The 14,729-nt window shown below is 41.9% G+C and overlaps 1 protein-coding gene across 1 annotated transcript in view; it reads right to left on the bottom strand.

Annotated features, from left to right (window-relative positions):
• Positions 1-386: 386 nt before the first annotated feature.
• The window catches only part of LOC139371164 (NEDD4-binding protein 1-like), a 31,273-nt gene continuing 16,930 nt past the window's right edge, over positions 387-14,729 (bottom strand). The window contains exons 3-7 of the mRNA XM_071111296.1: positions 5,878-6,008; positions 2,801-2,897; positions 1,675-1,782; positions 1,446-1,547; positions 387-1,320 (exon numbers count right to left, since the gene is read on the bottom strand). Of these exons, the coding sequence (XP_070967397.1) occupies positions 939-1,320; positions 1,446-1,547; positions 1,675-1,782; positions 2,801-2,897; positions 5,878-6,008 (820 nt within the window). The 3' untranslated portion in view covers positions 387-938. The remainder of the gene's footprint in view (positions 1,321-1,445; positions 1,548-1,674; positions 1,783-2,800; positions 2,898-5,877; positions 6,009-14,729) is intronic.

Genomic DNA, 14,729 nt, shown 5'->3' with positions numbered 1-14,729 from the left:
CTCCAGGTTTGCTATGTGTTACCATTACAAGGTAGTGACTTGCAAAAGAGAATGGCCAGGGTGTGCCAGATCATTGAGTAACATGGGTAAATTGTCTCTTCTGGCATCCGAGTCAGTCTGGGACTCTCCCGAAGATACAATGGTTATGTCCTCAGTGAGTGTAGTGGACATTCAGTACTGGAAGATGAGAGGCAGCCAGACTGACGTGTAGTAGGTAAGAAATATAATTTACTCATATTTTAGATAAAATATTAATATAAGATATCATTAACCTCAGCACAGGAGTGTGCTAGGACAGGGCACTGGGTCCTCCAGACCCTGCCAACCTGGTACTAAAGCACTGTTTTGTGATTCACTGGAGCAATTAGGCAGATTGAAGTAAAAAATAAAATAAAAACGTCTTTATAGGCTGCTGTATTTTTCGTAGATGTTCACATAAAACCATATCTACACATGTCACAATTTTCATATTTGCTCAATCAAATAATAAACTGTAATTATATTACAACATGAACAAAATAACTTTTCCTTCAGCAGTTATAACAGCAACAGCAATTTCAACACAATTTTGGTTTCACACTTTAAAGACCTAAGTACTCAGAACAAATATGTGCACATCATATGCCAGCTGGACAGTTTCTCCCCACATTCCATGGTTTCACTAGAAAGCAAACTATTTAGAAATGTCATAGAAGTGCATTTGTGCTAGTGGATATGTTCCATGGACACTGTTGAACTTAAACAAAATGTGGAGAAAATGGAGACTGATGCCTTCCAAACAAATAGCCATCCCCAATAGCAGTGCAGTTGATCATCGTCTTTAATAAAAAACATCTCAGTTTTCCGTACATAGGCCTACTCTTGGCGCCATCATTCGACAGACAGACTTTTAAGTGTATCTGTGTGTGAGTGGCTGAGTACTGTATGTGAGCTTGGTTTCATCCCAGCAGAAGGCCTGACAGTGCGTTCAGGTCCCTCATGTAGGGGTTGTCACACAGGATACGGTCAATGCGCTGATTCTGGCCGGGGAAGATATCGTACATCTTACTTTTGAGCTCTATGGTTTCCGAGGGTGACCGCTGTGGAGGGGGGGACGGTGTTGGGGGAGGGGGGTGTGACCGCTGGAGAGGGGGTGAGGGTGTAGGGCAAGGGCGGTGCCACCCAGGGGGCCCAGAGTGCGGCCATTGGGAGGGTGGCCTCATCAAGGGGGTAGCTGAGGGATGGGGGGTAGCTGAGGGGCAGGGAGCAGACTGCATAGCGTGGACATGCTGCGGGGTGGCTTGGGGGTCCGGCCTCAGAAGAGGTGCAACTGGGCTCCGTCTGTGAGAGACACATGTTTGGTCAATATTCACACATACATGCCGCGTGTGCATGCATGTACGCACACATTAAAGTCAGGACATAGTGTATGAACAATACTATCATCTCCTTTCTTTCACACACACCTGTTGTCCTTCCGTAAGAAAACATCCAGGTGGGGGCCATGTTTCCCCAGGGGGTCATCTGGGATCATAAAGTGGTCCTCCACAAAGGTAAACTGCAAAAGCCTTGAAAAAGGGGACAATCAGTGTTAGGGGAGAAGGCTTCTTAACATAATGTGTCCATGGATGATATATATATAAATGTCTGTGGAGAAATTAGTGCATGTCTGATGATTGGTTAAAAGGCCTTCACCTCTCTTGGATGATCTTCAACCATGCCTGTGATGTATTTACAAAGTCCCGCAGGTTGTCATTGGTGACGATAACCCCTTCTGTCTTCTCTGCCAGATGGAGCAGAAACCTGCAGGGGAGAGAGTGAAAGGACTGAGTCACCTGACAGTGAGTCAGTATGGATGTGGTGGTAGTAGAGAATGTGGGCAAGGCTCCCGAGTGGCAGAGCGGTCTAAGGCATTGCATCTCAGTGCAAGAGGCATCACTACAGTCCCTGGTTCGAATGAAGGCTGTATCACATCCGGTCGTGATAGGGAGTCCCATAGGGCGGCGCACAATTGGCCCAGCATCGTCCGGGTTTGGCCAGGGTAGGTCGTCATTGTAAATAAGAATTTGTTCTGACTTGCCTAGTTAAATAAAAGGTTCAATAAAAAAATCTAAATAAAAGGTGAGCAAGGACCACCATCATGTTATCAAAAAAAACATTTACACTTCAATCAGTGTAGATGAAGGAGAGGAGGCAGGTTAAAGAAGGATTTTTAAGCCTCGAGACAATTGACACATGGATTGTGTATGTGAGCGCTTCAGAGGGTGAATGGGCAAGACAAAAGATTTAAGTACCTTTGAGTATGGGTATGGCGCACCGGTTTGTGTCAAGAACTACAACACTGCTGGGGTTTTCACACTCAACAGTTTCTTGTGTGTATCAAGAATGATCCAACACCCAAAGGACATCCAGCCAACTTAACACAACTGTGGGAAGCATTGGAGTCAATATGGGCCAGCATCCCTGTGGAACGCTTTTGACACCTTGTCGTCCACATGACATGTGACTGGGGACTAAAATAAACTTCATAATAATGTGACAATAATGTGACGCAATGTTCTTTATCGCCAAACATATTGCATAAGTTGACTGCAAGCATTTACTTAAACAGGCTACAAATATTAAACTTAACAAAAAATAGTTTTTTTTCTTCTCCAAATACCCCAGTATATGGATACTGCCCGAGCCTAGAAGGTATTCTTAATGTTTTGTACATTAAGGGGGAGGGGGGGGGGGGGGGGGGGGGGGTGAGGACACCGGGTTGAATATACAGAGGGTGGGCAGGCTGTATGACGAGGTGAGATGCGTGACTTAGCAGTACCTGTCATCATGTGAGGAAATCCACTTTCCACAGACCTCTCTGGAAGGAGTGAAGGAGAGCAGACGCAGGTCTTCCAGTTGATTCAGGTAATGTTGTTCTGTTGAGACACGTGGAGGAAATACACACATTTACACCGTGATGACCCGTCATTCAGGGCAGGTGGGGCACAAAAAAAAAATATACACTACCGTTCAAAAGTTTGGGGTCACTTAGAAATGCCCATGTTTTTTAAAGAAAAACATGTTTTGTCCATTAACCTCTCTAGGGTAGGGGGCAGCATTTGGAATTTTGGATGAAAAGCATGTCCAAATTAAACTGCCTTCTACTCAGGCCCAGAAGATGGATTTTTTGTTTGTTTGTAGTTTTCTATTCAATGCCATTACAGTATCCATTGACTTAGGACTCCATTGACTTAGGCAGTTCCTATGCCTTCCACTAGATGTCAACAGTCTTTAGAAATGGTTTCAGGCTTGTATTCTGAAAAATGTGGGAGTAAGAGCAGTCTGAATGAGTAGACCCTGCCGTGTCACAGAGCTTTTTCATGCGCACGACCGAGAGTGTGCATTTCTTGTTTACCTTTTATATTGACAACGTTTTTATTTATCCGTTATTTTACCAGGTAAGTTGACTGAGAACACATTCTCATTTGCAGCAACGACCTGGGGAATAGTTACAGAGGAGAGGAGGGGGATGAATGAGCCAATTGTAAACTGGGGACTGTTAGGTGGCCGTGATGGTTTGATGGCCAGATTGGGAATTTAGCCAGGACACCGGGGTTAACACCCCTACTCTTACGATAAGTGCTATGGGAACTTTAATGACCGCAGAGAGTCAGGACACCCGTTTAACGTCCCATCCGAAAGACGGCACCCTACACAGGGCAGTGTCCCCAATCACTGGCCTGGGGCATTGGGATATTTTTTAGACCAGAGGAAAGAGTGCCTCCTACTGGCCCTCCAACACCACTTCCAGCAGCATCTGGTCTCCCAACCAGGGACTGGCCAGGACCAACTCTGCTTAGCTTCAGAAGCAAGCCAGCAGTGGTATGCAGGGTGGTATGCTGCTGACGTTAATCTCCGGTTTAAATTTTATTGATTATTTAGGCTAAAAACAACCTGAGGATTGAATATAAACATCGTTTGACATGTTTCTATGAACTTTACGGATACAATTTGGATTTTTTTGTCTGCCTGTTGGGACTGCGTTTGAGCCTGTGGATTACTGAAGAAAAAGCGCAAACAAAACGGAGGTTTTCGGATATAAAGAGACTTTATTGAATAAATGAATGTCTTCTGAGTGCAAACATTTGAAGATCATCAAAGGTAAGTGATTAATTTTATCTCTATTTCTGACTTGTGCAACTCTTCTACTTGGCTGGTTACGGTTTGTAATGATTTGTCTGCTGGGCTATGTTCTCAAATAATTGTACGGTATGCTTTTGCCGTAAAGCATTTTTAAATCTGACACCGTGGTTGGATTCACAAGAAGTTAATCTTTAAACCTATGTAAAATAGTTGTATCTATTCTGAATTTTTATAATGAGTATTTCGGTATTTGGATTTGGCGCTCTGCAATCTCACTGGATGTTGGCCAGGTGGGCTAGCGTCCCACATACCCTAGAGATGTTAAAATAACACAAATTGATCAGAAATACAGTGTAGACATTGTTAATGTTGTAAATGACTATTGTAGCTGGCAACGGCAATTTTTTATGGAATATCTACAGCGATGGACATTAGACCAGTGGAAATCTGTCCTTTGGTCTCATGAGTTCAAATGTAAGATTTTTGGTTCCAACCGCCGTGTCTTTGTGAGACACAGAATAGGTGAACGGATGATCTCCGCATGTGTGGTTCCCACTGTGAAGCATGGAGTAGGAGGTGTGATGGTGCTTTGCTGGTGACACCGTCTGTGATTTATTTGGAATTCAAGGCACACTTAACCAGCAAGGCTATCACAGTATTCTGCAGAGATACACCATCCCATCTGGTTTGCACTTAGTGGGACTATCATTTCTTTTTTAACAGGACAATGACCCAACACACCTCCAGGCTGTGTAAGGGCTATTTGACCAAGAAGGACAGTGATGGAGTGCTGCATCAGATGACCTGGCCTCCACACAACCGACCTCAACCCAATTGAGATGGTTTGGGATGAGTTGGACCACAGAGTGAAGGAAAAGCAGCCAACAAGTGCTCAGCATATGTGGGAATTTCTTCAAGACTGCTGGAAAAACATTCCAGGTGAAGATGGTTGAGAGAATGCCAAGAGTGTGCAAAGCTGTCATCAAGACTAATTTGAAGAATCTAAAATATATTTAGATTTGTTTAACACTTTTTTGGTTACTACATGATTCATGTGTTATTTCATAGTTTATGTAGAAAATATTAAAAATAAATAAAAACCCTTGAATGAGTAGGTGTCTCCAAACTTTTGACTGGTACTGTACGTCTGTCCTACCTCACTCATTAATGTCTTAAATCAAAATGACAGATTGCTTCTTATCTGCTTGTTGTCCCCTTATGCCATAGTTTGTACATCTCAATTGTCAGTAGAAGCCACATTTGGTCAAGCAAGTCAGCCATATCAGCTGTTTAAAAAAAGGCTGTAAATGAGGCTGAATTAACTTTCGCTGTCAGACAAGGCTCCGCTGAAAGCCAGGTGTAGCAGTGGTAAGGATTCACTCCATGGTGCTGAAAAGAAAGCTCTGCTGTTGCGACAGCTCTATATAGGACCTAACAGTTTGTGGGCACCTTTTGTCACCGTTATGGTGAAATTAATGTATTGTTTAGTGTTGTATCTTTGCTGGCATGCATTAAAAACATTTTTGGGAGTTTACCCCACCAAGATTTACATGCTAAAATCACCACTGCATTTAAACATATCCTTAACAGAGCACATTATAACTATTCAAACATGAATCCTCCCAACTATTTTCCAATCGTCTTTCAACTGACCAAAGCCTTGGATGGCTTTCCTACGGGTACATTTCATGTACATTTTTTACCACCCAAAACCAGAAGGATGAGATTTAGCACAGGTTGAGGTGGCCTGTGCTGTGGCGTGTCTGTTCTGACCTGTGGTATAGCGGTCTCTCTTCTGCCTCCACTGAGGCACAAAGACGGTGATCTCCCGGTGGCCCCGACTCCAAAAGGCCTCAACAGCAATGGCTATCCCCCGGCAGGAGAAGAAACGGTGGAGACCGTGCCTAAAGAGGAGCAGGAGGAAGACAGGGAGGAAGGGTTATTTAGCAGTGATTAGGTTTAGGACGGCCTTATAACTAATACATCAAGTGATTGTTGTATTTCAGATTGCCAAATTGATGACTGCCTTCAAACGATATGTCACAAATGCCAAGCGTCGGCTGGAGTGGTGTAAAGCTCACTGCCATTGTACTCCAGGGCTGGAGCAGTGGAAACGAGTTCTCTGGAGTGATGAATCACGCTTCACCATCTGGCAGTCCAACGGACAAATCTGGGTTTGGTGGATGCCAGGAGGAGGAATAATGGCCCGGGGCTGTTCATGGGTCAGGCTAGGCTCCTTAGTTCCAATGAAGATAAATCTTAACACTACAGCGTACAATGACATTCTAGACGATTCTGTGCTTCCAACTTTGTGGCAAGAGTTTGGGGAAGGCAAGACAATTTCCCTGTGTACAAAGCAAGGTCTATACAGATATGGTTTGTCGAGATCGGTGTGGAAGAACTTGACTGGCCTGCACAGAGCCCTGACGTCATCCCATCAAACACCTTTGGAATTGGAATTGGAACGCCGACTGCGAGCCAGGCCTATTCACTCCAACATCAGTGCCGACCTCACTAATGCTCTAGTGGCTGAATGGAAGCAAGTCCCTGCAGCAATGTTCTAGCATCTGGTGGAAAACCTTCCCAGAAGAGTGGAGGCTGTTATAGTAGGAAAGGGGGGATCAACACCATATTAATGCCCATGATTTTGGAATGAGATTTGAGACAAGCATGTAGTGTATGAGGTAAATCCATTTGAATCACTTTTTGACAGCATCCCTTTTAATTTAAACAAACTTTCAATACACGTTTGCCCATGGAACAATTGGTCAGAAAGTGACATTTTGGACCTGAATGCCAAAACATTCAGGAGATAAAGCTGCTCAAAGTTGACCCATTTGTCATACCCCACCATACCATGAGACATGCATGTCTTCATCACTAGGAAAGATAAACGGTTGAGTGTATCATTTAAAAGCGTACAAACAGTGTTGTCAAATTACTTGTTTATTTCTTGAGAAGAAAACACATAAATTGTCATTTTTAAACCATTAACATCAATGATCTAAAAATGCGTAAACTCAGATTTTCTTCTTTTTTGCGTACACTACCGTTTAAAGCACATATGTCAGAGTCAAGGCCCGCGGGCCACATCCGGCCCGCAAGAAGGTTTTTTACGGCCCCTGGGATGATCTTGATTTATTATTAGAACCGGCCCGCAGCAAGCCGGCAGCCCGCAGATCTTTTACACGCACCAATACTACATTTCCCACAATGCAAAGGTGACGCACCGAGCAGTAGGCTGCTTCATTTCAATATTTATTGGCACAGCAGTCGTCAGCATCACAGTAAAATTAACTTTCAGATACCCATCAAAAATGGCAAAACGGAAGGTGGATACTGAGAACCGGGGGTTTCAAACAAGGTGGGAGTCGGAGTATATGTTCACGAAGGTAGCTGGAAAACCTGTGTGTCTTCTGTGTGGAGAAAGTGTGGCGGTACTGAAAGAGTATAATCTGAGACGACATTATGAAACGAAACACGCGGACACACACGCGGACGCAACTGTCAAGGCCAGTTTTATTTTGGCAGAAGAGATCGCTAAATCAGCCCGGCCATTTACGGAGGGGGATTTCATCAAAAACTGCATGATTAAAGTTTGTGACGAAGTTTGCCCAGAAAAAAGGCAACTCTTTTTAAATGTGAGTCTGAGCAGAAACACCATTGCCGAGAGAGTAGACCAGTTGTCCATCAATCTAAAAGAGCAGCTTGTGAAAAAGGGAAAAGATTTTATTGCATATTCCTTGGCTGTGGATGAGAGCACCGACATTTCTGACATTGCCCAGTTGTCAATTTTCATCCGCGGAGTGGACTCCAACCTAAGCGTGACAGAGGAGTTTTTGGCTTTACGTCCTATGCATGGCACAACTACGGGGCATGATTTGTATGAAGAGGTGTCAAGATGTGTAAATGAGATGGAGCTGCCTTGGGAAAAACTCGTGGGTTTGACAACCGACGGAGCACCTGCGATGTGTGGACACAGGAGCGGACTGGTGGCGAAGATACGGGAAAAGATGCAAGAGGAAAACGCGACAGGTGAGCTGACAGCTTATCATTGTATCATACACCAGGAAGCGTTGTGCGGTAAAGCCTTGAAAATGGAGCATGTAATGAGCATCATCACGCGCACAGTTAACTTTATCAGAGCCAAAGGTTTGAATCACCGCCAGTTCAAGGCATTTCTGACGGAGTTAGAAACGGAGCATGGTGATTTGCCTTATCACACAGAGGTGCGATGGCTAAGCCAGGGAAAGGTGCTTCAAAGATGTTTCGAGCTTCGTGAGGAGATTTGTCTGTTCTTGGACAGCAAAGGGAAAGACACAACACAACTCCGAGACGAAATGTTTCTGTGTGAAATGGCTTTTCTGTGTGACATTACGAGTCATCTGAATGCAATAAACTTGCAGCTGCAGGGTCGGGATCGTGTCATCTCTGATATGTACAGTACAGTGAAGGCATTTAAAACCAAACTGACTCTGTGGGAGACGCAGATGCGGAAAGAAAATTTGAGCCACTTTCCCAGCTGCCAGACCATGAAAGAGAAGCTCTCTACCAGTGCGTTCCCGAGCACACAGTTGGCTGATAAAATAGGTATGCTTGCCGCTGACTTTCGACGCCGATTTGCTGACTTTGAAGCACAAAAAAGCAGGTTGGAACTGCTCGGTAACCCATTTGCTGTTGACGTGGAAAGCTCACCACCAAACCTCCAAATGGAGTTGATTGACCTCCAATGCAATGATGCACTGAGGGCAAAATATGCGGCAGTGGGTGCTGCGGAGTTCGCCCGTTTCCTCCCCGGCACAATGCCCCAGCTGCGCATCCAGGCTGCTCAAACGTTGTCTATGTTTGGCAGCACATACCTGTGTGAACAACTGTTTTCTTTGATGAACCTGAACAAAACATCACACAGAAGTCGACTTACTGCTGAACACCTCCACTCAATTCTGAGGATTTCTTCAGCTCAGAGCCTTACCCCGAACATTGATGAACTTGTGGAAAAGATGGGACACCACCAAGTATCACCCTCAACCTCAAACAAGTGAACATTACTGTGCAATCACATATTTAGAGTTTTTACTCAGTTCAAGTTTAAAAGTTAAAATTTAATATTTGTTTTCACTGCATGTTACTTCTCCTTAAACAAAGTGTTGTTTTTGATTAATAGATTTTTGCACTTTATTTTTTTGTATTTCAATCCAATTATATTTTAAAAATATTTCAGTTGAGTGGATGATAGAAAATTGCTATTATTGTTTTTTCTTTGAAGTAAATTTAGCCCACTTTTGCTAAAATAGAAAATATAGTCTACTGATGGTGCCTTGAATACCGGTTTCTTTCATTTAATGTTCATGTTATGGGGATATTTATATAAAGGAAATTTGTCTTTTGTGTCTGTTGAAAATTAAAGATTACTGACAGAGCCATAAGAAAATATTGCTTTATTTATCTGATCATATTGTAATATATTTGTTAGGTTTTCAGTAGGTTCAATTAGGTTCACTAGACTATATGCGTCATTTAAAAATTTTTCAATGAACATTCGAACAGTCCGGCCCTCGTCTTGTAGCTGATTTTTTTATTTGGCCCTCCGTCCATTTGACTTTGACACCCCTGGTTTAAAGGTTTGGGGTCACTTAGAAATGTCCTTGTTTTTGAAATTAAAGCACATGTTATGTCCATTAAAATAACGTCAAATTGATCAGAAATACAGTGTAGACACGGTTAACGTTGTAAATTACTATTGTAGCTGGAAACGGCTGATTTTTAAAGGAATATCTACATAGCTGTGTAAGGACATCAGGGATAAAATTGTAGACCTGCACAAGGCTGGGATGGGCTACAGGACAATAGGCAAGCAGCCTGGTGAGAAGACAACAACTGTTGGCGCAATTATTAGAAAATGGAAGAAGTTCAAGATGACGGGCAATCACCCTCGGTCTGGGGCTCCATGCAAGATCTCACCTCGTGGGGCATCAATGATCATGAGGAAGGTGAGGGATCAGCCCAGAACTACACGGCAGGACCTGGTCAATGACCTGAAGAGAGCTGGGACCACAGTCTCAAAGAAAACCATTAGTAACACACTACGCCGTCATGGATTAAAATCCTGCAGCGCATGCAAGGTCCCCCCTGCTCAAGCCAGCGAATGTCCAGGCCCGTCTGAAGTTTGCCAACGACAATCTGGATGATCCAGAGAAGGAATGGGAGAAGGTCATATGGTCTGATGAGACCTTTTTGGTCTAAACTCCACTCGCTGTGTTTGGAGGAAGAAGGATGAGTGCAACCCCAAGAACACCATCCCAACCGTGAAGCATGGAGGTGGAAACATCATTCTCTGGGGATGCTTTTCTGCAAAGGGGACAGGACGACTGCACCGTATTGAGGGGATGATGGATGGGGCCATGTATCGTGAGATCTTGGCCAACAACCTCCTTCCCTCAGTAAGAGCATTGAAGATGGGTCGTGGCTGGGTCTTCCAGCATGACAACGACCCGAAACACACAGCCAGGGCAACTAAGGAGTGGCTCCATAAGAAGCATCTCAAGATCCTGGGGTGTCCTAGCCAGTCTCCAGACCTGAACCCAATAGAAAATCTTTGGAGGGAGCTGAAAGTCTGTATTGCCCAGCGACAGCCCCGAAACCTGAAGGATCTGGAGAAGGTCTGCATGGAGGAGTGGGCCAAAATCCGTGCTGCAGTGTGTGCAAACCTGGTCAAGAACTACAGGAAACGTATGATCTCTGTAATTGCAAACAAAGGTTTCTGTACCAAATATTAAGTTCTGCTTTTCTGATGTATCAAATACTTATCTCATGCAATAAAATGTAAATGAATTACTTAAAAATCATACAATGTGATTTTCTGTATTTTTGTTTTAGATTCTGTCTCTCACAGTAGAAGTGTACCTATGATAAAAATTACAGACCTCTACATGCTTTGTAAGTAGGAAACACTGCCGATTTTGCAGGTTATCAAATACTTGTTCTCCCCACCCTATATACATACATATACCTATATAGACATAGATCTTTTTTTTTTAATATACCTTTATTATTCCCACAAACCCTACCACCCTTCCCCCAATTGGAGTAAACTAATAAACAATAAGACTTAGGCTTCTACCTTCAGTATATACATCTTATACACATTTTACAGTCACAATCTATTATACAATAATTATATTTTGTTTGTTTTTAGTCCTTCCTCTATTTCTGATATCCATCCAGTTTGATTTCTATTTGTAACTGTGCTATTTCAGAAAATTTCTGAACCTATATACATTTTACAGACCCTGTATGTTTTACATTGGTTATCTTGTTATTAGTCCCACCCTTCAGCTCCATTCAACCCCTCCCATCTAACTCTCAACACCATCCATTTTGGATTTCCATTTGCCATATATTTTTCAACTGTGCTGTGATGCTTGACAAAAGTACTGAACCTTTCTATTCTCATAGCTTTTACGGATTGTAAATTAAAAATATTTTTTTCTAAAATAATTATTCTATTATAGATTGATTGACTATGGCTTTTCAAATCACCCAGTATTGCTGTCTGCAGCGTTAGTTCTAGGCAAATGTTGCAATTCTTCAGCCATTCCTGGACCTGTGACCAAAAACGAGCTACATATGGACAATACCAAAATAAATGATCTAATGACTCTGCCTCCTCACAGCAAAATCTGCAGAGCTGGGAAGATTGTATCCCCCCCGTATATATATACAGTACCTTGCGAAAGTATTCGGCCCCCTTGAACTTTGCGACCTTTTGCCACATTTCAGGCTTCAAACATAAAGATATAAAACTGTATTTTTTTGTGAAGAATCAACAACAAGTGGGACACAATCATGAAGTGGAACGACATTTATTGGATATTTCAAACTTTTTTAACAAATCAAAAACTGAAAAATTGGCAGTGCAAAATTATTCAGCCCCTTTACTTTCAGTGCAGCAAACTCTCTCCAGAAGTTCAGTGAGGATCTCTGAATGATCCAATGTTGACCTAAATGACTAATGATGATAAATACAATCCACCTGTGTGTAATCAAGTCTCCGTATAAATGCACCTGCACTGTGATAGTCTCAGAGGTCCGTTAAAAGCGCACAGAGCATCATGAAGAACAAGGAACACACCAGGCAGGTCCGAGATATTGTTGTGAAGAAGTTTAAAGCCAGATTTGGATACAAAAAGATTTCCCAAGCTTTAAACATCCCAAGGAGCACTGTGCAAGCGATAATATTGAAATGGAAGGAGTATCAGACCACTGCAAATCTACCAAGACCTGGCCGTCCCTCTAAACTTTCAGCTCATACAAGGAGAAGACTGATCAGAGATGCAGCCAAGAGGCCCATGATCACTCTGGATGAACTGCAGAGATCTACAGCTGAGGTGGGAGACTCTGTCCATAGGACAACAATCAGTCGTATATTGCACAAATCTGGCCTTTATGGAAGAGTGGCAAGAAGAAAGCCATTTCTTAAAGATATCCATAAAAAGTGTTGTTTAAAGTTTGCCACAAGCCACCTGGGAGACACACCAAACATGTGGAAGAAGGTGCTCTGGTCAGATGAAACCAAAATTGAACTTTTTGGCAACAATGCAAAACGTTATGTTTGGCGTAAAAGCAACACAGCTCATCACCCTGAACACACCATCTCCACTGTCAAACATGGTGGTCGCAGCATCATGGTTTGGGCCTGCTTTTCTTCAGCAGGGACAGGGAAGATGGTTAAAATTGATGTTAAGATGGATGGAGCCAAATACAGGACCATTCTGGAAGAAAACCTGATGGAGTCTGCAAAAGACCTGAGACTGGGACGGAGATTTGTCTTCCAACAAGACAATGATCCAAAACATAAAGCAAAATCTACAATGGAATGGTTCAATAATAAACATATCCAGGTGTTAGAATGGCCAAGTCAAAGTCCAGACCTGAATCCAATCGAGAATCTGTGGAAAGAACTGAAAACTGCTGTTCACAAATGCTCTCCATCCAACCTCACTGAGCTCGAGCTGTTTTGCAAGGAGGAATGGGAAAAAATGTCAGTCTCTCAATGTGCAAAACTGATAGAGACATACCCCAAGCGACTTACAGCTGTAATCGCAGCAAAAGGTGGCGCTACAAAATATTAACTTAAGGGGGCTGAATAATTTTGCACGCCCAATTTTTCAGTTTTTGATTTGTTCAAAAAGTTTGAAATATCCAATAAATGTCGTTCCACTTCATGATTGTGTCCCACTTGTTGTTGATTCTTCACAAAAAAATACAGTTTTATATCTTTATGTTTGAAGCCTGAAATGTGGCAAAAGGTCGCAAAGTTCAAGGGGGCCGAATACTTTCACAAGGCACTGTATAACATTCTATTGGTTGCAAGAATTTTGTTTAGTAATTTAAATTGAAAAATTAGAAGTTTTGAATCCAGCGTTGTTTTGCGTATCAATTCATAGACCATGTGTCATGGAATGGGTACATGGAAAAGCTCTTCCCAATTATTTTGCCATTTATATGGCACAGCTGTCAGTTTTTTGGTCCTTAAATGAAATTGGTATATTTTATTTATTTATTACACTTTTCTTTAATCATTTATCTTCTTTAATACAGGGCTGACATACAAGTTCTTACTTTTTTCCCCTTCTACTTGCCTCTTCCATTTTTGTGGTAATGCTGCAATTAGTTGGTTGTAATTTTGGGTAGAGCAGACATTTCCATATGTCTGTGTTAGCTGCATGTGTGACATAACTCCACCAGTCTTATTTATGATATCATTCACAAAAAAATACATTTTTTAAACATTTCTTCGAAAAATACATTAAAACATATATATAAATTAGTATATTTGAGTTTAACCACTATTTGTTGTATTATTTGTTCTGGCTTTTCAGGTGGATTAAACTGAAATTGCAACCAACTTCCTAGGGCTTGTTTAAAAAAAAAAAACGATATCGTGGAGATTATTTCCTTTCAAACAACCAAAAGTGAGCAGGTGTAATCTGAATAAAAGGTCATTCTTGAACATAGGATGAGACATTCCTACCAATTTACTAGAGAACCAGTTTGGATTTAAGAATAACTTAGTACAATTTAATCATTTCTGCCCTCCAAATTCATATTCGTTATAGCCGATATATATCGGCTTGTTATTCCAAATAAAATTGAATATTTTTTGTTCATATAATTTAAAAAGCAGGTCACTAGGTGTAGGCAAAACCATAAGAAAATAGGTCAACTGAAGAGTTAATCAGGGTGATTTTTCCACAAATAGACAGGTATTTACCTTTCAATGGTAGCAAGAGCTTATCTATTTTTGCTAACTTTCCATAAAAATGTATTGGAATGAGATCATTTCTTTCTTTTGGGATTTGTATAACGAGTATGTCCACATCTCCGTCAGACTATTTAATTGGTAAACTACACAGTAATGTAAAATTAGCATTTTTCATGCAGAGAGGATAGAAAAAGTATCTAGATCCTCTGAGTCCGTGGAGAGATTCTAATTGTGGTTTTAAAAGAAAACATGAATCATCAGCGTACAATAGCACCTTCGTTTTTAAGCTACGGATTTCTAACCCCTTAATACCATTGTTTGATCTAATTTTAACAGCTAACATTTCGAAGGCAATAATATG

The sequence above is a fragment of the Oncorhynchus clarkii genome, chromosome 2 (assembly GCF_045791955.1).
Source record: "Oncorhynchus clarkii lewisi isolate Uvic-CL-2024 chromosome 2, UVic_Ocla_1.0, whole genome shotgun sequence".
Taxonomy (NCBI): domain Eukaryota; kingdom Metazoa; phylum Chordata; class Actinopteri; order Salmoniformes; family Salmonidae; genus Oncorhynchus; species Oncorhynchus clarkii.
Note: the sequence above shows the minus strand (reverse complement) of the source record. Positions and strands in the feature narration are given on the sequence as shown.